The sequence below is a fragment of the Salvelinus sp. IW2-2015 genome, linkage group LG25 (assembly GCF_002910315.2).
Source record: "Salvelinus sp. IW2-2015 linkage group LG25, ASM291031v2, whole genome shotgun sequence".
NCBI lineage: Eukaryota > Metazoa > Chordata > Actinopteri > Salmoniformes > Salmonidae > Salvelinus > Salvelinus sp. IW2-2015.
In genome coordinates, this window is record NC_036865.1 from 2,250,036 (window position 1) to 2,273,841 (window position 23,806).

At 43.3% G+C, this 23,806-nt stretch overlaps 1 protein-coding gene across 1 annotated transcript in view; it reads right to left on the reverse strand.

The window, feature by feature from the left end:
* Window positions 1-3,685: 3,685 nt before the first annotated feature.
* Window positions 3,686-23,806, reverse strand: part of ptk7b (protein tyrosine kinase 7b) — a 173,263-nt gene continuing 153,142 nt past the window's right edge. Inside the window, exons 7-20 of the mRNA XM_023970005.2 lie at window positions 21,852-22,118; window positions 21,504-21,640; window positions 21,203-21,338; window positions 20,709-20,828; window positions 18,639-18,788; window positions 17,141-17,285; window positions 15,386-15,513; window positions 13,187-13,387; window positions 11,518-11,676; window positions 11,033-11,265; window positions 8,248-8,328; window positions 7,695-7,846; window positions 6,304-6,482; window positions 3,686-5,478 (exon numbers count right to left, since the gene is read on the reverse strand). Coding sequence (XP_023825773.1) covers window positions 5,318-5,478; window positions 6,304-6,482; window positions 7,695-7,846; window positions 8,248-8,328; window positions 11,033-11,265; window positions 11,518-11,676; window positions 13,187-13,387; window positions 15,386-15,513; window positions 17,141-17,285; window positions 18,639-18,788; window positions 20,709-20,828; window positions 21,203-21,338; window positions 21,504-21,640; window positions 21,852-22,118 — 2,249 coding nt within the window. The 3' untranslated portion in view covers window positions 3,686-5,317. The remainder of the gene's footprint in view (window positions 5,479-6,303; window positions 6,483-7,694; window positions 7,847-8,247; window positions 8,329-11,032; window positions 11,266-11,517; window positions 11,677-13,186; window positions 13,388-15,385; window positions 15,514-17,140; window positions 17,286-18,638; window positions 18,789-20,708; window positions 20,829-21,202; window positions 21,339-21,503; window positions 21,641-21,851; window positions 22,119-23,806) is intronic.

Below are 23,806 nucleotides of genomic sequence, written 5' to 3' on the forward strand. Positions count from 1 at the left end.
TGCACAATCCAGATGTGGAAAGCTCTTAGAGATTTTTTAGATGAGTCCAGAGCTTGGACAGTCCCGTGCTTGGTGACGAGTTTGGAGGGGATTATGGTGTTAAACGTTGCGCTGTAGTCAATGAACAGCATTCTCAGATACGTGTTCCTCTTTTCCAGATGGGAGAGAGCAGTGTGAAGTGCAATTGAGATTGCGTTATCAGGCCAATCAAGGCTCAATATCATAATTTGTGATAAGCAGTAGGTCAATGTGAACAGTCCCAGAGTTTCATGCCACACAGGGCTACATGATAATGAGTCACATGTATAATGATGATCCCCATGTGAAAGAGAGAATGAACCAAGAGGTTGAAGAGAGTGGTAACGGAAAGGCCACATTTGCATGTCAAAACGCCCACACCCACTCCTCTCTATCCACACAATGGTCTCTATCAGCACAATGATGAGATGATTCACGGGGTGGAGCTTTAAGATTACTTTGTGAGTGGATGTGGGTAAGCCTAGAAAAMTGTCTACTCTTCAGCTGAAAATTGAATTCAGCTACATCAAAGACTTTATAAAAATTTACACCCACGACAGATCATCCATTGTAATCATTCATAATCATATACCATGACAGCCATGGTAAATGCAACCATTCATGTTCAATAGATTAATTTGTTGGTTAGCCATCTATAATAGATTAAATACAGCTTTATACAATATTTATTTAACTTCTACAAAAGTTCCTTACATGCTGACCAGACCAGACAGTTGCAAAATAAATGTACACATACATGTTATTCAATCATTGCACCCACTCTGCTCGCGCGTGACAGTGAGAGTCTGCGTGGCCAGGCACTAAAATAGAACTTGGTTGGCATCGAATAGCCCCTGCGATATGCAACTTTTCATGGAAGTTAGGAACCAATATACACAGGCAGTTAGGAAAGTAAAGGCTAGCTTTTTCAAACAGAAATTGGCATCCTGTAGCACAAACTCCAAAAAGTTCTGGGACACTGTAAAGTCCATGGAGAATACGAGCACCTCCTCCCAGCTGCCCACTGCACCGAGGCTAGAAACACTGTCATCATCATTGAGAATTTCAATAAGCATTTTTCTACGGATGGCCATGCTTTCCACCTGGCTACCCCTACCTCGGTCAACAGCCTTGCACCCCCCACAGAAACTCGCCCAAGCCTCCCCCATTTCTCCTTCACCCCAAATCCAGATAGCTGATGTTCTGAAAGAGCTGCAAAATCTGGACCCCTACAAATCACCCGGGCTAGACAATCTGGACCCTCTCTTTCTAAAATGATCTGCCAAAATTGTTGCAACCCCTATTACTAGCCTGTTTAACCTCTCTTTTGTATCGCCTGAGATCCCGATAGATTGGAAAGCTGCCGCGGTCATCCCCCTCTTCAAAGGGGGAGACACTCTATACCCAAACTGCTACAGACCTATATCTATCCTACCCTGCCTTTCTAAGGTCTTCGAAAGCCAAGTTCACGAACAGATCACCAACCATTTCGAATCCCACCGTACCTTCTCCGCTATGCAATCTGGTTTCAGTTCAGTGTGTCAAATCAGAAGGCCTGTTCTCCGGACCTCTGGCAGTCTCTATGGGGGTGCCACAGGGTTCAATCCTCGGGCCGACTCTTTTCTCTGTATAAATCAATGATGTCGCTCTTTATTCTGGTGATTCTCTGATCCACCTCTACACAGATGACACAATTCTGTATACTTCTGGCCCTTCTTTGGACACTGTGTTAACTAACCTCCAGACGAGCTTCAATGCCGTACAACTCTCCTTCCATGGCCTCCAACTGCTCTTAAATACAAGTAAAACTAAATGCTCTTCAACTGATCGCTGCGCACACCTGCCCGCCCGTCCAGTATAGACTGTAAACTTGCCTTCCAGACTCACATTAAGCATCTCCAATCCAAAATTAAATCTAGATTCGGCTTCCTATTTCGCAACAAAGCATCCTTCACTCATGCTGCCAAACATACCCTTGTAAAACTGACCATCCTACCGATCCTTGACTTCAGTGATGTAATTTACAAAATAGCCTCTAACACTCTACTCAGAAAATTGGATGCAGTCTATCACAGTGCCATCCGTTTTGTCACCAAAGCCCCATATACTACCCACCACTGCGACCTGTACGCTCTCGTTGGCTGGCCCTCACTTCATATTCGTCGCCAAACCCACTGGCTCCAGGTCATCTATAAGTCTTTGCTAGGTAAAGCCCCGCCTTATCTCAGCTCACTGGTCACCATAGCAGCACCCATCCGTAGCACGCGCTCCAGCAGGTATATTTCACTGGTCACACCCAAAGCCAATTCCTCCTTCGGCCGCCTTTCCTTCCAGTTCTCTGCTGCCAATGACTGGAACGAACTGCAAAAATCACTGAAGCTGGAGACTCATATCTCCCTCACTAACTTTAAGCACCAGCTGTCAGAGCAGCTCACAGATCACTGCACCTGTATATAGCCCATCTGTAAATAGCCCATCCAACTGCCTCATCCCCATATTGTAATTTAATTTATTCATTTTGCTCCTTTGCACCCCATTATCTCTACTTGCACACTCATCTTCTGCACATCTATCACTCCAGTGTTTAATTGCTATATTGTAATTATTTTGCCACTATGGCCTATTTATTGCCTTACCTCCCTTATCCTACCTCCTTTTCACACACTGTATATATACTTTTTCTATTGTATTATTGACTGTATGTTTGTTTATTCCATGTGTAACTGTGTTGTTTTTTGTGTCACACTGCTTTGCTTTATCTTGGCCAGGTCGCAGTTGTAAATGAGAACTTGTTCTCAACTAGCCTACCTGGTTAAACAAAGGTGAAATAAATAAATAAAAACATTTGTGACGCTCAACGCGCTGCATGTCCTGTCTCTCAAATATCTTCATTTGTTTTTAGGAGCATATACCCATGTGGGTGATAGAAAGATGAACTGACGTCCACACTCCAGTCGGTTGTAGTAATGCACCGTAAAGTTGGTTGCCAACTGCCATATAAAGTCCAAAGAAAAAGAAGCCGGAAGGAAGGAGGAGAGAATTCGGTTTACTGTTTTATTTGTGGATTAATTGTCAGAGTAGAGGATCTTGTGTATTTCAGGTAAAATAACAACCCAATGTTTATATCCCAGGACAAATTAGCTAGCAACAGCAAGCTAGCTAGCTAAATTGCCATAAATGTTTAATGCTTTTCGAGCTGTCCCCAAATAAATATAATTGGTTCAGAGTTTGTTTTGATATTTCAACCTGCGTGGCCTGATCGTGTCTGGTGTGGGGGGGCAAAATCAACATGCGCTCGATGGCGCGCAAGCGGTTTGGTCAGCATGTTACAGTGTTAGCTCTTCAGTATCTCCAATCTCTCCAGTCTACATGGCCCTGTACACATTCAGGTTGGTAAACTGTACAACGCATTTGACACAATGTCTGTGGCACAACTGATATTTTTGCAACACAGTGGAGAGTTTGTCTGCACAAAAATGTTTACACAACCATTGTGTGGTGTCTCCACAATTCTTGTGTAATAATGTTTGTGTAGAAAAACTCTCTGTTGTATCACGTACATGCAAAATGCGTTGTATATCAGTTGTACAACTTGAGTGTGTATGGGGCCAATCAGAGTGAGTTCTATGTTACACAGCAATTAAGACAGCCAAGACTCCTCAGTTAAAAAAAAACGTGATCCTTTATTGAGAGCAGCTTGTATACATTGAGGTTACTGTAATTATTAGCTGAAGTGGATAAAAAAAAAGAGACCTAGGTGTGAGCGCCTAGCATTCGTAAAACAGTTTTGCCCTAAAAACAATATATAAAAACAAGGTCTTAGCAAACAAAAAAGACCATTGCATTTTGATTAGATATTGAGAAAAAAGGAAAGCGGAAAAACAGCTAATAATCCTTCATTTACCAGGCACTTAAGAGTCCCTTGAAGAGCATTGGGGATTCTCTCTCATCCATCTTTGCTCATGGTAATAACACATGTATTACCAAACTGACTGTGTTACTGAGATGTATCGTAAGAGACTGAATACATATGCAACTGCATTAAGTGATCATCAAAGTACCTTTTTACGAAGAAGGAAAAAAATGGGTAAAAAAGACGGGACCTTCATAATAAATAAAGAGGTTCCCGTAGGTACATCCTTCTACAATATGATAGTAATAAAAAGGGATATTTTTAAGTGAAGTTAGTGCATGGTTTCTACATMATGTACACATTGCCTTGTGGGATGGTCCACATTACAACATTGCACAAAATCATTGGACCAGCTAGAAAGAAAAGGGACTTGTGATTGGACCTCTGAAAATACAGCATTGCCGGCCATTTAWTAACGACAGACTGATAAAGTGATAACATGGTTATACAGCTAATATGTGGTCTATTATATGGTAATCCCATCAATGATGGTCAACATCGAGCACTTCAGAGTTAAAATGACACTTGTAACACKCTCATTAAGAGATTTTTTTTTGTTTAACTCACTCACTCACTCAAAATATTCCTTGGCTATAAATGTGATAGTACATTTGTTCCTGTGAAGTATATAATTAACACAGACAAGTCAATCCACTGAGTTCCCCATACACAATGAGTAACAGACTTTCAAGTTTAAACTCMGTAAAAATCTGGTCCATTGGTGCTTATTCTCAGATCTTGCCTCTTCAATAGATATCAGAACAACAGCTCAGACAACAGCGTCAGTGGCACACATTAGAGGCTACAAAATTCAAATTCTGAAACACACTAGATACAGCTTTCAGGTGGTGAGTCCAGTCCAGCACATACAGAAAGTTCCCCCTGATGGATAAAAGTAGCTTAGGATCTCCTGGATTGGTTGGGGGGACTTTAGAGTTGGTAGGATGAGGTTCAGGTAGGCAAGGAGAGGCACTTTAGTTTTTATGGTTCCTGTGCTGCGCGGTCAAAAAAAAGAGAGGGAGAGCGGTCTCTGGGACAAACCAGCCCTGAGAGACCCATGCCAGGCATGGGCCCACTGGAACCACATGGGCCAAAAGGGACAGCGTCAGCGGGCATGCCTTCCATGCTGCAATTAAGGCAAATGTAAACTCCTGGCACTCGTGTCCTCCTCACATGAAACCATCTACACACACTCAACGGTATGTATCCAATCCATTGGTATAACAAAAGTGTTTTGTTCTTATCCACACGCCCTTTTAAATAATAACTCCTGGTCCCTGAAATGTGTGTGACTCAGAATCCAGAATTTCTGTGTTTATTTTTTTTGGGGGGGGGCGGGGGGAGATGTCACTCCTTGGGGTGGGGGTGGGTTCAGTTGTCCTCCTCTCAGACATTGCTGTCGGAGGACAGATCCCCCAGGGTGTTGACGACCTCGCTGAAGGAGGGACGCTCTTTGAGACTTGGGGCCCAGCAGCGGCACATGAGCTTGTAGACTTTGGAGGGGCAGCCGTCAAGCGCGGGTAACTTCATCTTGCCGGCCTGCAGACCTGGGGAGAGAAGAGTGGAGCAGAGAAACAGGGGAGGTTAGACTTGGGCGACAGAACATACAGGTCAAGGTGATTTGACTCATTCACTCGTTTCTTATGGAACAATGAGTGAAATCATCATAAGAACGGTGTAGAGCCGTTTCTGGTATGGGATTCATAAAAATGATTGGACAGAAAGCCTGCCCCCGGCTTGATAATAACATGATGATACTGTACGTGCCACTTTCTTTGTCAAGGTGACCTATAGTGCAGTGCATCTCAATACAARGTCAACCAAATACAACTTGTTCCCCGAACAGAACCATGAAAATGATTCATCACAGTTGAGACTGAGAATAGCCACTTCAGTATAGCTTGAAGTTACCCCAAGAATAGGAGAGTGGCCATGTCTGAAATCTGTATTAACATACTAGGCTTGTCCATACTGAGAATGCATCATCTAAATGCACAATTGTGTTGTTTCCCTCCATTCGTTCATTTTGGTACAGCGCATCACCTTATCTGATTATAGGCTGTTGTCAAACACATGTGGGTCTGGAAAGACGATTCTCTTCCTCAATTGTGTGCAGCGAATTCATATTGGATGAAAAGCCCAGATGAGTATGACATCTTTGCATTTAAAGCATACTACATTTTTGAAATTTTCACACACTATAAAACATTCTATTTTCTCATACCAAGTCAGCCTACTATGTAATACGCACGTATGGGTATTCGGACAGGCCCAGTACCCTTTGCAAGATTGATATCTGAACAGTGATTGCTCAGCCATTGGAGCACACAGATTGGTGGGCACGGAGTACATTTCTATTGGTTTATACTGACCCTCCAGCACCTCGTCATCACCAAGTTTGGTGTATGGCAGTTCCCCGTGGCTGAACACCTCCCACATGAGCACCCCAAAGGCCCAGACATCTGACTTGGTGGAGAAGTCATCCTCAAACACAGACTCGGCCGGGAGCCAGCGCAGGGGGATCCACGCCTGCCGGTAGTGGTAGTACTCACTGCAGACAGACAGTCGAGACAGAAAGACAAACAAACAGAGAGAGAGAGTGTCAAGATGTTATCATGTACATAATTAAACTATGTTACTATTTTGTCTTGACTTTACACTTAGCAATGGCTGCATAGATCATCCTAGTACACTTTTGCTATACTTTCTTCTCGCATGATAGACCGTAACTACACACGTCTTACTATCCAGGTCTGTACCCAAACAATTCGAGCTTCTACTTTTAAAAATCCACCTTTCCAGAAACAAGTCTCTCACAGTTGCCGCTTGCTATAGACCACCCTCTGCCCCCAGCTGTGCCCTGGACACCATATGTGAATTGATTGCCTCCCATCTWTCTTCAGAGCTCGTGCTGCTAGGTGACCTAAACTGGAACATGCTTAACACCCCGGCCATCCTACAATCTAAGCTTGATGCCCTCAATCTCACACAAATTATCAATGAACCCACCAGGTACAACCCCAAATCCGTAAACACGGGCACCCTCATAGATATCATCCTAACCAACTTGCCCTCCAAATACACCTCTGCTGTTTTCAACCAAGATCTCAGCGATCATTGCCTGCATCCGTAATGGGTCTGCGGTCAAACGACCACCCCTCATCACTGTCAAACGCTCCCTAAAACACTTCAGCGAGCAGGCCTTTCTAATCGACCTGGCCCGGGTACCCTGGAAGAATATTGACCTCATCCCGTCAGTAGAGGATGCCTGGTTATTCTTTAAAAGTGCATTTCTCACCATCTTAAATAAGCATGCTCCATTCAAAAAATGTAGAACCAGGAACAGATATAGCCATTAGTTCACTCCAGACCTGACTGCCCTTGACCAGCACAAAAACATCCTGTGGRGTTCTGCATTAGCATCGAATAGCCCCCGTGATATGCAACTTTTCAGGGAAGTTAGGAACAAATATACACAGGCAGTTAGGAAAGCTAAGACAAGCTTTATCCTACCTCATTTGCACATGCTGTATATAGACCTTTTTTACATTTACATTTACATTTAAGTCATTTAGCAGACGCTCTTATCCAGAGCGACTTACAAATTGGTGCATTCACCTTATGTTTACTGTTCTTTTATGTGTCAAACTGCTTTGCTTTATCTTGGCCAGGTCGCAGTTGCAAATGAGAACTTGTTCTCAACTAGCCTAACTGGTTAAATAAAGGTGAAATAAAAAATACAATTGCAGGCCCCATCTCTTACCTGTTGTAAACATCCTTGCTGAGGCTGGGAGCTGAGATTTTGACGCTGCGTTGGCCGCTGATCAGGCAGTTACGGGCGGCCAGGTCTTTATGAACGAAGCGGTGATTGGACATGTGCTCCATCCCATGAGCCACCTGGGCACAGATGGATACCTGCGTAGATGAAGAGAGACCGAGAGAGAGAGAGAGACAGAGAGAGAGAGAGAGAGAGACCGAGAGAGAGAGACCGAGAGAGAGAGAGAGAGAGACCGAGAGAGAGAGAGAAAGAAAGAAAGAGACAGTGACAGAGAGACCGAGGGAGAGAAATGGCATTAGCATATAATACAAAGCTGCTTAACACGGGATGGCCTGAATCAAACAGGTTTTACATAGTAGTTTTTTTTTAAAGTTGTCAAAAGAAAAAAGGACTAGTTTGCATCAAAATGCAGACACCTGTGTGCCCTCAAGCTGGAACAGAATGATTCCATTAAAGGAGGCATAATGGCATGTGTCGTGTGCTTGTTTTTCAAATGAAATGAGGAAATTACATGCAAAGTGTATTGAACGCCACTTACTCTGGTCTTGGTGGTGATAGGTTGAGACTTGATTTTCTCATCTTTGCTATTGGAGATTCTCAAGAACTGTTTCAGATCTCCCTATTTCCAAGGAAGTAGAAAGAGAGAAAATCAAAGGTCAAAAACATGTTCACTTTGTAAATGTAGGAAGCATAACAATAAAAAGAACACACTTGGAGGCATGTACCAAATAAAACTTCACAACTTCATCAACGTTGCAAAGACAATTGTTATAGTCTACATGAATATAAAGCATGGATAAGAGTGTTACACTATGCTCTATGGTTATGTAATCGTTCAGCATCTATCATGTAGTGTGTGTGTGTGTGTGTGTTCATTTGCTTGTATATGTGTGTGTGTGTGTGTGTGTGTGCGCATGTGCCTGCTCACGTGCGTATGTGTGTGCGCTCGCTCATGTGTGCATCTACAGTTGAAGTCGGAAGTTTACATCCACCTTAGCCAAATACATTTAAACTCAGTTTTTCACAATTCTTCACATTTAATCCTAGTAAGAAGGATGCCCTGCTATAAGGTCAGATAGGATCACCACTTATCTTTAAGAATGTGACATGTCACATGCTTCTGTCATATCCTCACATGGTCTCTCCTATCATTGCTATGCAGACGACACACAATTAATCCTCTCCTTTCCCCCCTCTGAATAACCAGTGGTGAATCGCATCTCTGCATGTCTGGCAGACATATCAGTGTGATGACGGATCACCACCTCAAGCTGAACCTCGGCAAAGACGGAGCTGCTCTTGCCTCCCGGGGAAGACTGCCCTTCCATGATCTCGCCATCACGGTTGACAACTCCATTGTGTGTCCCCTCCAGAGTGCGTAGAAACCTTGGCGTGATCCTGGACAACACCCTGTCGTTCTCAACTAACATCAAGGCGGTGACCCGTTCCTGTAGGTTCATGCTCTACAACATTCGCAGAGTACGACCCTGCCTGCACGCAGGAAGGCGGCGCAGCGTCCTAATCCAAGGCACTTGTCATCTCCCGTCTGGATTACTGCAACTCGCTGGTGGCTGGCTCCCATGCCTGTGCCATTAAACCCCTAACAACTCATCCAGAACGCCGGCAGCCCGTGTCTGTGTGTTCAACTTTCCCAAGTTCTCTCACGTCACCCGCCCGCTCCTCCGCTCTCTCCACTGGCTTCCAGTTTGAAAGCTCGCATCCGCTACAAAAACATGGTGCTTGCCTACGGAGGCTGTGAGGGGAAAACGGCACCTCCTACCCTTCAGGCTCTGATCAGGCCCTACACCCAAACAAGGGCCACTGCGTTCATCCACCTCTGGCCTGCTCGCCTCCCTACCTCTGAGGGAAGTACAAGCTTCCGCGCTCAGCCCAGTCAAAAACTGTCTCTCTTGCTCTGCACGCCCAATGGTGGAACAAACTCCGCTCACGACGACGCAGGTCAGCGAGTCAGTCACACCCTTCCGGAGACAACCTGAAACCCCACCCATCTTTATAGGAATACTAGGATAGGATTACACAGTATCCTTCTAACCCCCCCCCCCTTAAAAGAGTTAGATGCACTATGTAAAGTGGTTTGTATCACGTGGATATCATAAGGTGAATGCACCAATTTGTAAAGTCGCTCGGATAAAGCGTCTGCTAAATGACTTAAATGTAAAATGTAAAATGTCAGAATAATAGTAGAGAGAATGATTTATTTCAGCTTTTATTTCTTTCATCACATTCCCAGTGGGTCAGAAGTTTACATACACTCAACTAGAATTTGTTAGCATTGGCCTGTTTAACTTGGGTCAAATGTTTCGGGAAGACTTCCACAAGCTTCCCACAATAAGTTGGGTGAATTTGGGCCTATTCCTCCTGACAGAGCTGGTGTAACTGAGTCAGGTTTGTAGGCCTCCTTGCGCTCACACACTGCTTTTTTAGTTCTGCCCACAAATTTTCTATGGGATTGAGGTCAGTGCTTTGTGATGGCCACTCAAATACCTTGACTTTTGTTGTCCTTAAGCCATTTTGCCACAACTTTTGAAGTATGCTTGGGGTCAGTTTTCCATTTTGGAAGACCCAATTGCGACCAAGCTTTAACTTCCTGACTGATTGTTTTGAGATGTTGCTTCAATTATCCACAACACTTTCTCCTCCCTCATTACACCATCTATATTGTGAAGTGCACCAGTCCCTCCCTGCAGCAAAGCACCTCCAGCATATTCACAAGGTTCTTTGCTGTTGTTCTGGGATTGATTTGCACTTTCACACCAAAGGACATTCATCTCTAGGAGACAGAATGTGTCTCCTTCCGAGCGGTATGATGCTGCGTGGTCCCATGGTGTTTATACTTGCGTACTATTGTTTGTACAGAACGTGGTACCTTCAGGCGTTTGAAATTGCTCCCAAGGATGAACCAGACTTGAGGACATCTACAATTTCTTGAAATACATCCACAGGTACACCTCCAATTGCTATCAGAAGCTTCTAAAGCCATGACATAATTTTCTGGAATTTTCCAAGCTGTTTGAAGGCACAGTCAACTTAGTGTATGTGAACTTCTGACCCACTGGAATTGTGATACAGTGAATTCTAAGTGAAATAATCTGTCTGTAAACAATTGTTGGAAAAATGACTTGTGTCATGCCACAAAGTAGATGTCCTAACCGACTTGCCAAAACTATAGTTTGTTAACAAGAAATTTTGTGGAGTGGGTTGAAAACACAATTTTAATGACTCCAACCTAAGTGTATGTAAACTTCCGACTTCAACCGTATGTGTGTGTGCGTCTTTCTGCGCACATGTATTTGTGTGTTTACCAGGTCATAATACTCCAGGATCATATAGTGGGGCTCGGCCTCCCTACACAGTCCCAGCAGTCGCACCACATTGCCGTGGCTCAGCTTGGAGAACATGTCGGCCTCACGGCGGAAATCCAGCTGTAGCTGCTCATCCTTGCTCTGCAGGCTCTTCACCAACACCACTGTCTCCTCCTCACCCTCCTCGATGCCCTTCGCCTTGGCCAGCAGCACCTCGCCAAACTCACCCTTCCCTACACACAGGCAGACGCAGGCAGGAAGACAGACGGACAGACAGGTAGGKACGCACACGCACAGGTCAGAGGTTAGACTCAGATATGCCAACATTTTCTTCCAGGTTTAYGAGTAAAGACAAACCTGGTAAATAGAGGTGAAATTAAGTAAGTGTATGAAAATGTGCTCAAGCATTTACTCCAGTTACAGTGCACAGCTGTTCGGCACGCTCTCAATTAGCTTCACTCCTCATACCCGCGTGACCATCTTACCCAGTGTAGTGATGGTGTGTAGGTCTGCCCGGGGGAACTGAAGCTTTTCGTTGGCACTGCTATGGCGTTTCTCTGCTGCCGCCGTGGTGCCCAKGCTGGTCAAAGCCACCTCTTCCTGGATCTCAGCGGTGGTGTGGCCATTCTGCTGTACAGCCCCTCCTGGTGGACATCAACCACATTACACAATGTGCATGTTTGAGATTGACTACATTGCAGTTGGACTGCACAGAATCACCGATGTACAAATCACCTTGCATCCCAAATAACTACTCATTGTGTGGTCAGGATAAGCGATTCTGCACCTCGCCTTGGTCAAAATGATCCCCTGAAACACACCGAATGTTGTGTCATAAAATACCAAAATACCGAAATGTGATGTGAAATCCACAAGAAAATGGGCAGACAGTAATGTGGGCAGATATTGCACAACACAATTCAAACATACTCCAGTTTGATGATTAGAAATATTTAATAACCCTTTTATAATAATGCTAATATTTTGAAATCAGAGAGAAAAGTTCCCTGAGTCTGTAACCACTACTTTGAGCACTTCAGTGCCAAAACTGAGATTTTTATTTTACCAGGTAAGTTGACTGAGAACACATTCTCATTTACAGCAACAACCTGGGGAATAGTTACAGGGGAGAGGAGGGGGATGAGGGAGCCAATTGTAAACGGGATAATTAGGTGACCATGACACTCACATTGGGAATTTAGCCAGGACACCAGGGTTAACACCCCTATTCTGACAATAAGTGCCATAGGATCTTTAGTGACCACAGAGAGTCAGGACACCCGTTTAACATCACATCCAAAAGACAGCACCCTACACAGGGCAATGTCCCCAATCACTGCCCTAGGGCATTTAGATATTTGTTTTTAGACCAGAGGAAAGGGTGCCTCCTACTGGCCCTCCAAAACCACTTCCAGCAGGATCTGGTCTCCCATCCAGGGACTGACCAGGACCAACCCTYCTTAACTTCAGAAACCAGCCAGCAGTGGGATGCAGAGTGGTATGCTGCCGGCCTTAGATCAGTGTCTGGTTGTACAGATGAGAGGGAACAAATGGAGCCATTATATGTGGATTAACTTCACAAAGATAAGTATTTAGTTTGTAAGGAGAGCACCCCCGTTTTGCTTACTTAATCTTAAAGACTCTTACCAAATTATATAAAACAACTCAAAACCCAGGTATTTGACTATGGTGACTTTTGCACTTTCCTTGCAATGCTCTTGGCAGCCACAAGGTGGTAGCAAGTCAACTGGGTATGAATGAGCTCAAAATGTTCAACATGTACGGGCAGAGCATGATGTAGGTATGAGCATTCAGACACACATCAGACTCATAAATAAATGTTTCTTCTGTGACTCACAAAGACACAACTACTTGCCAGACATGTAGCCTACACAAGATTATAGCAAACAGTGAATTTACTCAGAAACCCACCTGGAATTGACGCTTAGTCTGGAAAACCAGACCCTAGGCAACAGTGAATAGGGTCTGGTTTCAACGAGGGACTCTTTTGGCATAGAGGAACTACGTCACTGTCTACGAAGGGGGGGGGTCGGGGAGTCTCCTAACAAATCAAGAGGCAGACATGCTAGAACGTCGCGATTCCAAATTTAGCCACTTGTGAAAATTAGCCACTTGTGAAACCCCCCGACTCACTGTTAAGACACTCCATCTCGGGCTCCTCTCCCTCCTGGCCCTTCTGCAGCCTCTTGGCGTTGCGTCTCTTCTTGCAGTAGAACATGAGGCCCAGCACCACGATGATGTAGGCCACGGCCGCCCCCACAGACAAACCTATAGTCTGAATCATTTTATAGGGTGCCTTCTCCTCATGGTCCACCAATGTCTGCACCGGTTTCTCTGCCAAAGACAGAGGAGAAAGGACATTATGGTTATTTATTTGATTTATACCAGGTAGGTAGATGAGAGCAAATTCTCTTTGTTTATCAGAATGAGCTGTGTTAATTAAAGTTGAAGTGATAGTTCATCAGATGTTACTTTTATTTATCCATGTAGGTTATTGAGTATACATTCACTTGAACAATAACAGCCTGGTTTGCTYTAACAGAGGAGTGAGTTGTGGGAGTTAAAATTTGGGATTGAGACATATACACAACAGATGGTATTGAACATGGGTAGACACATCTCAGCTTGGTATGTTCTTCAATCTGGTACCCACTGGTACCCACTGCAATCTGGTACCCACTGAGACAATAGTGCTGTGTGTCCATCCAAGTAATARTGAATACACATCATGTGGATCATTAACCCTTTACACTTGTGGGGAATTGGCCTATATGAACAGGGTTKAATTAAAATGTTTCCTACAGAAGAAGTATGAAATGCATGAGCATTGTAGCAATTGAGAGGGAACAGTTTGGAGATTCTGGGAAATTTATTAGACCAAATTTAAGGTAACAACATTTCACCTGACACGGGGCTGAATCCAAACATTCCACTGTTGATTTTATGAGCATTTTACATTTACTGTACTTTTCGCCGCATTTATTGATAACGAAATCTGAAAATAATGTGGATACATTCAGTAAATTGATAAGAATATTCCTGGAAAATATGGGGTAGGTGCAACATAAGAAGAAATGTTAAGTGAGAGGACTAGCTGGTGTCTCCAAGGGGCTACACACCTCTCCAAAGTATGCACAGTTGCTAAGTAATTCCAATGCACGTTTATGACTCAAAGAAGAGTCTTCAACTATAAGGTGCTTTTTTGAGCTCTCCTACCTGTGCCGTTGAGGAACTAGAGCAAGCACACATGTAGTTGTTTTGTTTGGAACACAACCCTGTATCCCCGCCATCACACAATTACGGATGTTGTTTACGCAATCCAAAAACGGATCATTATAAATTGCATTCTGGGTCAGGTGGGCATCATTTGAAAGCTTGTTCTATTGCCAACATGACTAACTAAGTTCCAAAATACCACCTTACAGTGATAGGCTTTCACAAGGCAATTCAGAGAAACAGATAGTAATTTATTGCGCATTGAAATGAGTCATAGGTGCATTCTGCAGCGTATTAAAAAAAACTATAATAATTTACAGCATTTCCCTCACTCAGACAAAAAAAATATTAAAACGTTTCCCAGTCAGTGGGAGGGATGGGGGCAACTTCTTGTTGCGTGCGGTGCTCAAGTTCAGAACGGCTGTCAGTCAAAACCCATACAGCGCTGTGAAGAACAGAACCTGAGCTCTGACGTCACGTATGGCATGTTATTGTACAGCCACTGCGTTCCAATTTAGGTGCTTATCAGTGCCCAAATTCAAATTTCAATCCGTATACGGGTACAGTACGAGTGTAAAGGGCTACAGTTCCAAGCTGTCAGTTCCAAGCTTTCTTTTCTTGAATGTTTTTGTTAAGGAAACTGGCACAGAAAAAAACATCCAAAGATTTCACACTCACATCATCCATTTCACACTCACATCATCTAACCAGAGCCTTAGAAACTGGAACAAAACGCTGAATGAAGTCCTCTGTCCTACAATGAACTACTTCTGCGAACTAAACGGTCTGCCTCACTTAACCCCTCACAGGGAGAGGTTTGAATAATACAAAACCCTGAACATCCTATTTTAAACTACAAGCCCAAGCACAAGGAGGAGCCACGGTGTATGTGAGAAAGGGTTGATTCAATCTAAAGTCTGTCCCCGTCACTTCACCGATGACTCTGGCGAGACGGGTTATTAGAATGCTCAGATGGCTGAGTGGTTAATTACAGTCCTCATCCAGTCCTCGTGATTGCTACACGCACGCACGCACGCAAGCACACACAGTAACATGATGGGGGTGGCATCCTTTTGTGTGTACGTGTGTGCATCTGTATGAGAGAGAGACACTTACCCACTACGTAGAGCTGTGCCACACGGTCACTGATGCTGCAGCTGTTTCCGGCAATGCAGGTGTATTTGCCTGTGTCGTCCGTGGTGACATCTGTTATCACCAGAGAGCCATTGACCATTAACTGGAACCTGAGAAAGAGAGAGAGAGAAAAAAAGAATGATAGAGTTAGAGGGAGAGAGAGAAAGAAGAAATAAAGGAAGAACGAAAGAAAGAAGAAAGAGCGTGAAATAAAGATTAACTTTGTTCCATTGATTCCCTCCTTCTGAAACACCAGCATTCTGGAGTCGCCTCTTCACTGTTGAAGATGAGACTGGTGTTTTGACAATTACATGAAGTTGATGCAAAGAGTCAATATTTGCAGTGTTGACCTTTCTTTTTCAAGACCTCTGCAATCCGCCCTGGCATGCTGTCAATTAACTTCTGGGCCACATTCTGACTGATGGAAGCCCATTCTTGCATAATCAATGCTTGGAGTCTGTCAGAATTTGTGGGTTTTTGTTTGTCCACCCGCCTCTTGAGGATTGACCACAAGTTCTCAATGGGATTAAGGTCTGGGGAGTTTCCTGGCCATGGACCCAAAATATCGATGTTTTGTTCCCCGAGCCACTTAGTTATCACTTTTGCCTTATGGCAAGGTGCTCCATCATGCTGGAAAAGACATTGTTCGTCACCAAACTGTTCCTGGATGGATGGGAGAAGTTGCTCTCTGAGGATGTGTTGGTACCATTCTTTATTCATGGCTGTGTTCTTAGGCAAAATTGTGAGTGAGCCCACTCCCTTGGCTGAGAAGCAACCCCACACATGAATGGTCTCAGGATGCTTTACCTGTCTCTTATACACATCTAGATGTGTATAAGAGACAGGAGAAACACTGACATGATGTCAGCTGGTCCTTTTGTGGCAGGGCTGAAATGCAGTGGAAATGTTTTTTGGGTATTCAGTTCATTTGCATGGCAAAGAGGGACTTTGCAATTAATTGCAATTCATATGATCACTCTTCATAACATTCTGGAGTATATGCAAATTGCCATCATACAAACTGAGGCAGCAGACTTAGTGAAAATTAATATTTGTGTCATTCTCAAAAATTTTGGCCACGACTATACACAGCGTTGTATGAGATCTTCAGTTTCTTGGCAATTTCTCGCATGGAATAGCCTTTATTTCTCAGAAAAAGAATAGACTTGACGAGTTTCAGAAGATAGTTCTTTGTTTCTGCTCATTTTGAGCCTATAATCGAACCCACAAATGCTGACGCTCCAGATACTCAACTAGTCTAAAGAAGGCCACTTTTATTGCATCTTTAAACAGCACAACAGTTTTCAGCTGTGCTAACATAATTGCAAAAGGGTTTTCTAATGATCAATTAGCCTTTTAAAATGATGAACTTGGATTAGCTAACACAACGTGCCATTGGAACACTGGAGTGATCGTTGCTGATAATGGGCCTCTGTACGCCTATGTAGATATTCCATTAAAATCAGCCGTTTCCAGCTACAATAGTCATTTACAACATTAACAATGTCTACACTGTATTTCTGATCAATTTGATGTTATTTTAATGGACTTTTTTTTGTTGCTTTTCTTTCAAAAACAAGGACATTTCTAAGTGACCCCAAACTTTTGAACGATAGTGTATGTTATGTTACWACTTGTGTCAATTACATTCCAGTGTTTTTTTTATTCCAGAGCACCACAAAGGAAGACAATGTTGTCGTGTGTGTGATATTATCATCTCTGTGGGTAAAGCCTTACCTTCTCCTGCTGGTGTCCAACACCTTATCCTTGACCATCCACTGGACGCGGGGCTCAGGGTCTGCTGTGGCCTGGCAGTGTAGGATGGCTGTGTGGCCCTGGTACACTGTGGTGTTCTCTGGCTCCAGCTTAAAGCGGATATACACTACACACACACACACACACACCACAGTTAATATACCACACTCTATCTCTAAACAAAGTTCAGGAAACTGATTTCCTATAGACTCACTGTGGTGACAGTGTTGTAGAGCTGGGACAAGAAACCCGAAAATGATCGACGCCGACCACACAGATAACTTATCGCAGGCATTTTGCTGATATCGTTTGTTGCGATAAGTAGCCCGTACTAGAGAAATGTTACGTTTGAAATGAAATACTTTTGCTGATATGGGCGATTATTAATGGGACAATTGATGGCTACAATCATCAAAGTAGTAGTAGTAGTTTACATGATAATAAAAAATTAAAAAACTGTGGTGCACATTAATGTTTTAAACTTGTCGTTCTATTTATCGTTATCGCATCAATTCAGGCAATTTATAACAATATGGCATTTTTGTCCATATCGAACAGCTAGTTCTACATTGTGGTGGGCCTTCTTTGTGTCAACCACAAGTGTCTTCAACACCTAATGGAGTTTCATTACATGGATGCCAGATGGCCTTCTAATGCACGGATGAATGAAATAGACAACCACATCGACAATGGTCATTAGAAAACTGATTATAAACAGTGCATCAACTAAAAGAAGAGACAAACAGTAATCAGAAAGGATTGCCATTATGAGGACYGTGAGGAAAATACAAACCTAAACCTAGTGTAAAAAACGCACCCCAGTAGACGAATGTCCGTGACTTTTTTCATTTTTTATTGCAAGGTGCATGACTTAAATGTTTTATATGATTGAAGTCGAGGTCAGTCGTCAATTAGTTGCTCCAGCCAAAACCAGTTAAATAGCCATCACTAGCAGGCTTCCACCCGGTTACGCAATCCTGCACCTTAGAGGCTGCTGCCCTGTATACATAGACTTGGAATCACGGGCTACTTTAATAATGGAACACTAGTCACTTTAATAATGTTTTTTTTTTTTTATTACATACTGCTTTACTCATCTCATATGTATATACTGTATTCTATTGTTCTGTATTTTAGTCAATGCACTCCGACATTGCTCAATCTAATATTTATATATTTCTTAATTCCATTATTTTACTTTTAGATTTGTGTGTTTTGTTGTGTATTGTAAGATACTACTGCACTGTTGGAGCTAGGAACACAAGCATTACACCCGCAACAACCCACAATCTGCTAAATATGTGTATGTGACCAATAAAATTGGATTTTGATTTGATTCGAACCAGCACCTGGATCTCCTCTAGCCACACTGCTGTGCATAGTCTCTTTTGCAAAGGAAAGTACAAAGTGAACTACAGTTAATCAAACACACACACTCAAATGCACACACACTCAAACGCACAAAAACACACACGCCTACCTGCCACAGTGAGGCTGACCATGGCTCTGATCTCCCCCTGRAGGCTGTTGGAGGCGATACAGGTGTAGTTCCCTGCGTCGCTGCGCGTCACTTTGGTGAAGTGGAGCTGGCTATTTCTCATCTCCACATGAGGAAGCAGCTCTCCACCATCTGTACGGGGCGACAGAGTGTCAGAGAGGAGCTCAATGGGGGCTGTGAAACTACAGTACCGCGATACCCTTCTCCCACTATCGTGCTGTGCCGAGACATACTTGGGTTGGCTCGGATATGTTCCTTTAATATGGTCCTTTCCAGTGCAACTGTGGTGGATGTGTAACCAGGCCAGTGCAGTACAGCTTGGCTCAGTCGTGTGAAAAGGTTATGAGTGTAATGGATGTAGGCTTGGACGATATACCATCCGTCTATTGACAATTATTGACAGCCATCGTCGATGGCACCGACTAATTGACGTGACAGACGATGGTTTGGCCTATTTGAACGATACTGGCGCTGCACAGTAAAAAACGGAGACTCGCAGCGCACAAGTGGCATTCCGACTAATCTATTCCTATTTGCTATAKCCTATTTCAATAAATAAGTTATATAGCCTGCAGAAAGCAAGAGAGGAATGTAGGCCAGACAGAGAGAGGAGAATTCCACCAAAGCAGCACAAAAATGTTCAGTCAGAAAATATTATTTCTCTCTCTCTGTCGGATTCATGGGCATTAGGCTATATCATAAACYTATATATTTTTTAAAATAATGGACACCTATACTTGTGTATATCTGTTTAAAAAAACAACCTATATTCCTTTCTCTCTCCATTTGATAGGCTATGACTATGACGGAAGGCTACGCTTCATRGTTTCATGCATCCTAATCAAACAACGAATGCAACCTGAGTTCCATCTCAAAAACGGATTTGAATAGCCTATAAAAAGGCAAGGTAGCCAAGAGGACTAATAATGTGAGAGAGGGAAAATCCTTGCATGACAGYTTGAAAACCAAATGGCCAATTTCCTATGCTTCTTCTAGGCCTATAATACAAGTTAAAGGCATGAACAGTAAACTGACCTACAAAAAGGCAAAACACAGTAATTACATAACTTTTTTTACAGCAAAATCTGACTTCAAAGTATTTTTCTGTCTAGACAGACAGCTATTTCTGATACTCAATGATATGTTCTGATCAACTGGATTGTTCTTGTGTCAGGAAACTAAATACCACATTAAATCAGATGATCTACCTGGCCATTACAACAGATCAAAGACTTTTGACCAAATTTGTAGTTGCGTTTGAAGGGCAGAGTAGCTTATTTCCCAAATATTCTAGCCTACGAAGTTGTGGCTTTAACAAAGAACAAGAATGAGTCTATAGCCTAACCCTAGGAATAGGCTGTMCTCAATCACAGCTTTKTGAGAGATAGAACAAACAATAGCATTTTTATATTATTTTTGTGAGGCAAATAAAGCTGTTCTCAATCACAGCTTTATGAAAGATAGAACAAACAATAGCATTTTTATATTATTTTACGAGGCAAATAAAGCAATTATTATCCAGTTCTGAAGACGGTAGACTGCTTCTATGCAGCCAATAATGTAGGCCCATAACCAATAGGGGTGATAGCATTGTATTTCACAATGTTTCTTGGGTACATAATCACAATAGGACAAACCCTAAATGGATGAAGTAATCTCCTCTAACGTAGGTAATGCAACTGATGGGAAATGATCATATGTAATCTTGTCTTCACTTTTCATTCATCTGATTCTATCTACAATGCATTCCTTCTGTAATGATTCTGTATTCTAACATTATCCATAATCTGATGTTATGAGAAAATTTGATTGTCTATCGTCACAGGACATAGATTTCTATTTATTCTTTCTGCGACCTGTGACAATGGCTTTATCCCAACCCCTGGAAAAACACATACACACACCCACGGAGAGCTTGGAACACAGGGCCGGTCTCAGTCCTGCGCCCCTGGAGCAGTTTAAGGGTTAAGTGCCTTCCTCAAGGGCACAATGGCAGGAAATGGCATCTAGGATATTGTGGTCTAGCACTGAGTAGGACCACCCTGCACTCACCTGCTTTGGTCCATTTGATGGTGGGGGTCTCTCTGCCTGTAGCAGAACACTGGATGTTGACCTCCTTGTCCAGCTCCAGGCACTGAGATGGCTGGGGCGTAGGGGTGAACTTCAGTTTCTCTGGGACACACAGATAAAAAGGTCAAACACACCATTACCCACACAGCTAAGAGAGAGTAGCCTGGTCCCAGGTACACCCCATGGTACACTATACAAAGCTATTTTACAGCATGCTCAGACACATGTAAGAACACGCAGATGCACGCACACACGTTCACATGGCTGAACGAAGAATCACAAGGGTATCYGGATCTCAGATCGCCAAAACAAAGACAAGGTAGACAAAGCAAGTCAGGAATTAGACAATCCATGTTGACAACTCTAGAACAGCAGCACCAGAGGGAAATCTAAGGTTAAACTTAACTCAACTGGCTGATCACGTTCACACACACATGCTCTCTCCCACGCGCGCACACCATGTAGTTCCAGCTCACCCAGTACATAGACTCTGGCATTTCCAGACAGCTTGCCTCCCTCTGTCCTGCTCACACAGGCATACATCTGACCATCATACACCTCCACATTATTGATGCGCAGAGTACCATTGGGGAACACTGTAAAGCGTGGGTCCTGATGAAGAAGAGCGGGAGAAGGGTAAGAGAACGGAGAGGAATGGCCTAGATACAGTATTTGTATGTGTGTGTGTGTGTGTGTGTGTGTGCACGCCTGCATGCCTGTGTGTGTGTGCATACGTGCATGTGTCTGTGTGTGATAGAAAGAGAGAGAGATACTGACCTCAGGCATGACCATAATGCTGTTTCGGTGCCACGTGACCTCAGGCTCAGGGGTAGCCTGAGCGTGGCAATGGAGGTAGCCTGGTCTTCCCTCCTCCAGGTAGCTGTCCTGGGGCTTGGTTACCCACACTGGGGCAGCTGAATCACACACACAAATGAAGAATTATTACTGTAGTAGAAGCCAGCGTCAATCATGCTGAATCCCAAATTGACCCCTTGCTTAGGAACAGAATGGACAAGTAACGACTAAAGCACAACCCTATAATAGGGACCAGAGTTTTGCATGGTCAGGACACACTGCTGGCCCTAGCCATGATGTAATAGGTCAGAAGACGGTGGCCTGACTCACTGGCCACTGTGACGGTCAGCTCCTGGGTCTTGCGGCCCGCCTTGTTTTGGGCCACGCAGGTGTAGGAGCCTGAGTCGCCCTGCTCGGTGGGGCTGAAGACCAGCTCACTGCCCTCCTGGTACACCCGTCCCTCCGTGGGGACGCGCACCCCTTCCCGCTCCCACCATACCTCAGGCTGGGGCTTTCCACGCGGGGCCGTACAGGACACACGCTGCATGGTGTCTGCTGTGAAGACCCGGGACTGTCTGGGGGACATATCCTCGATCTCTGTAATAGGGAGAGAGGGCAAGAGAGAGAGATAGAGAGAGAGGGCAAGAGAGAGAGGGCGAGAGAGATCTCACCCGCGAGAGAGAGAGAGAGGGCGAGAGAGAGAGAGATTGAGAAAGAGAGTATGAGGCATTATTTTGATGCTCAAATTGATTTCCATTTAAACCACTGTAGTCTCAGGAGATAATAATCAAAATGTGTTTCATGCCAATGAAGCAATTTTCGAATAAGAATTTCAGAGGCATTAGCATACTTGTCTTCAGTCTGAAATGCTATTCAGGGACGCCGAAAAGTCTGAAAGTATTCAGACCACTTGCATTWTTCCACATTTTGTTACGTTACAGCATTATTCTAAAATTTATTCAATTATTTCCCCCCCCTCAATCTACACACAAAAAGTGAAAACAGGTTCAGAAATTGTAGCAAATGTATAATATAAATATAAAACAGAATATACCTGTTTATATCTCAAGGATGATCAATTGAAACAYGATGCACCTGAGCTCAATTTCGAGTCTCAAAGCAAAGGGTCCCAATACTTATGTAAATAAGGTATTTCTGTTTTATATTTATAAATAAACTGAGGCAACAGACTTTGTGAAAATGTATATTTGTGTCATTCTCAAACTTTTGTTTTAGGTGTAAATTGAGTGCATTACTTTTGACCAGAACCCTTGTCAAAGGTAGTGCACTATATAGGGAATAGGGTGCCATTTGAAGTAAAGTAATTAGAGTTAAGAGGGAAGAAACGCACCACATTCTTCAGCAGATGAAAGAGAGCTTTGTGTGTGTGTATGCCTGTGTGTGTGTGTGTGTGTGTGTGTGTGTGTGTGTGTGTGTGTGTGTGTGCTGGGGCTGACACAGAGGGACTGTTTAACCTTTTACACTTGTTGGAATTGGCCTATATGGATAGGTGTAAATTGATATGTTTCTTACAGAAGAAATATGAAAAGCATATGCATAACCATGGTAGCAATTGAAAAGGGAACAGTAGTTTTGAGATAACTGGTGAAATGATTAGACCAAACATTCCACTGTTGATTTTATGTGCATTTTACATTGACTTGACTTTTCGCCGCATTTGTTGATAACAAAATCTGTCACATAAGACTATTCCTGGAAAATGTGGGGTTGGTGCAACATAAGATAACAAAAATTACAAGGGTTGGAGTGAGAGGACTAACTGGTGTCTCCAAGTGGAAACACACCTCTCCAAAGTATGCACAGTTCCTAAGTCATTTCAATGCACTTTTATGACTCAAAGAAGAAACTTCAACTCTAAGGTACTTTTTAAGGTACTTTTCTAAGGTACTTTTCCATCACACAATTACAGTTGTTGTTTACGTAATCCAAAAACAGTCRATTATAAATAACAATCTGGGTCAGGTGGGCATGCCTTCAAAGCTTGTTCTTTTGCCAATATGACTAGCTAAGTTATAAAATATGATCTTACAGTGTTAGGCTTTCACAGYGCAATTCAGAGAAACCGATGGCAATTTTGGTGCGCATTGAAAGGAGCCATGGGTGCATTCAGGTGCGTGCCCCACGGATAATTGTCTTCACAACAAACAACAACCCAGGGTATGATGCCATGTCATCTTYTAACTGCAAATMTGGACTCATGGGTGTTTGGCTTGCTTATATGACATCAAAGCGGCATTTATTATAATCCTCAACGTCTCATAWTT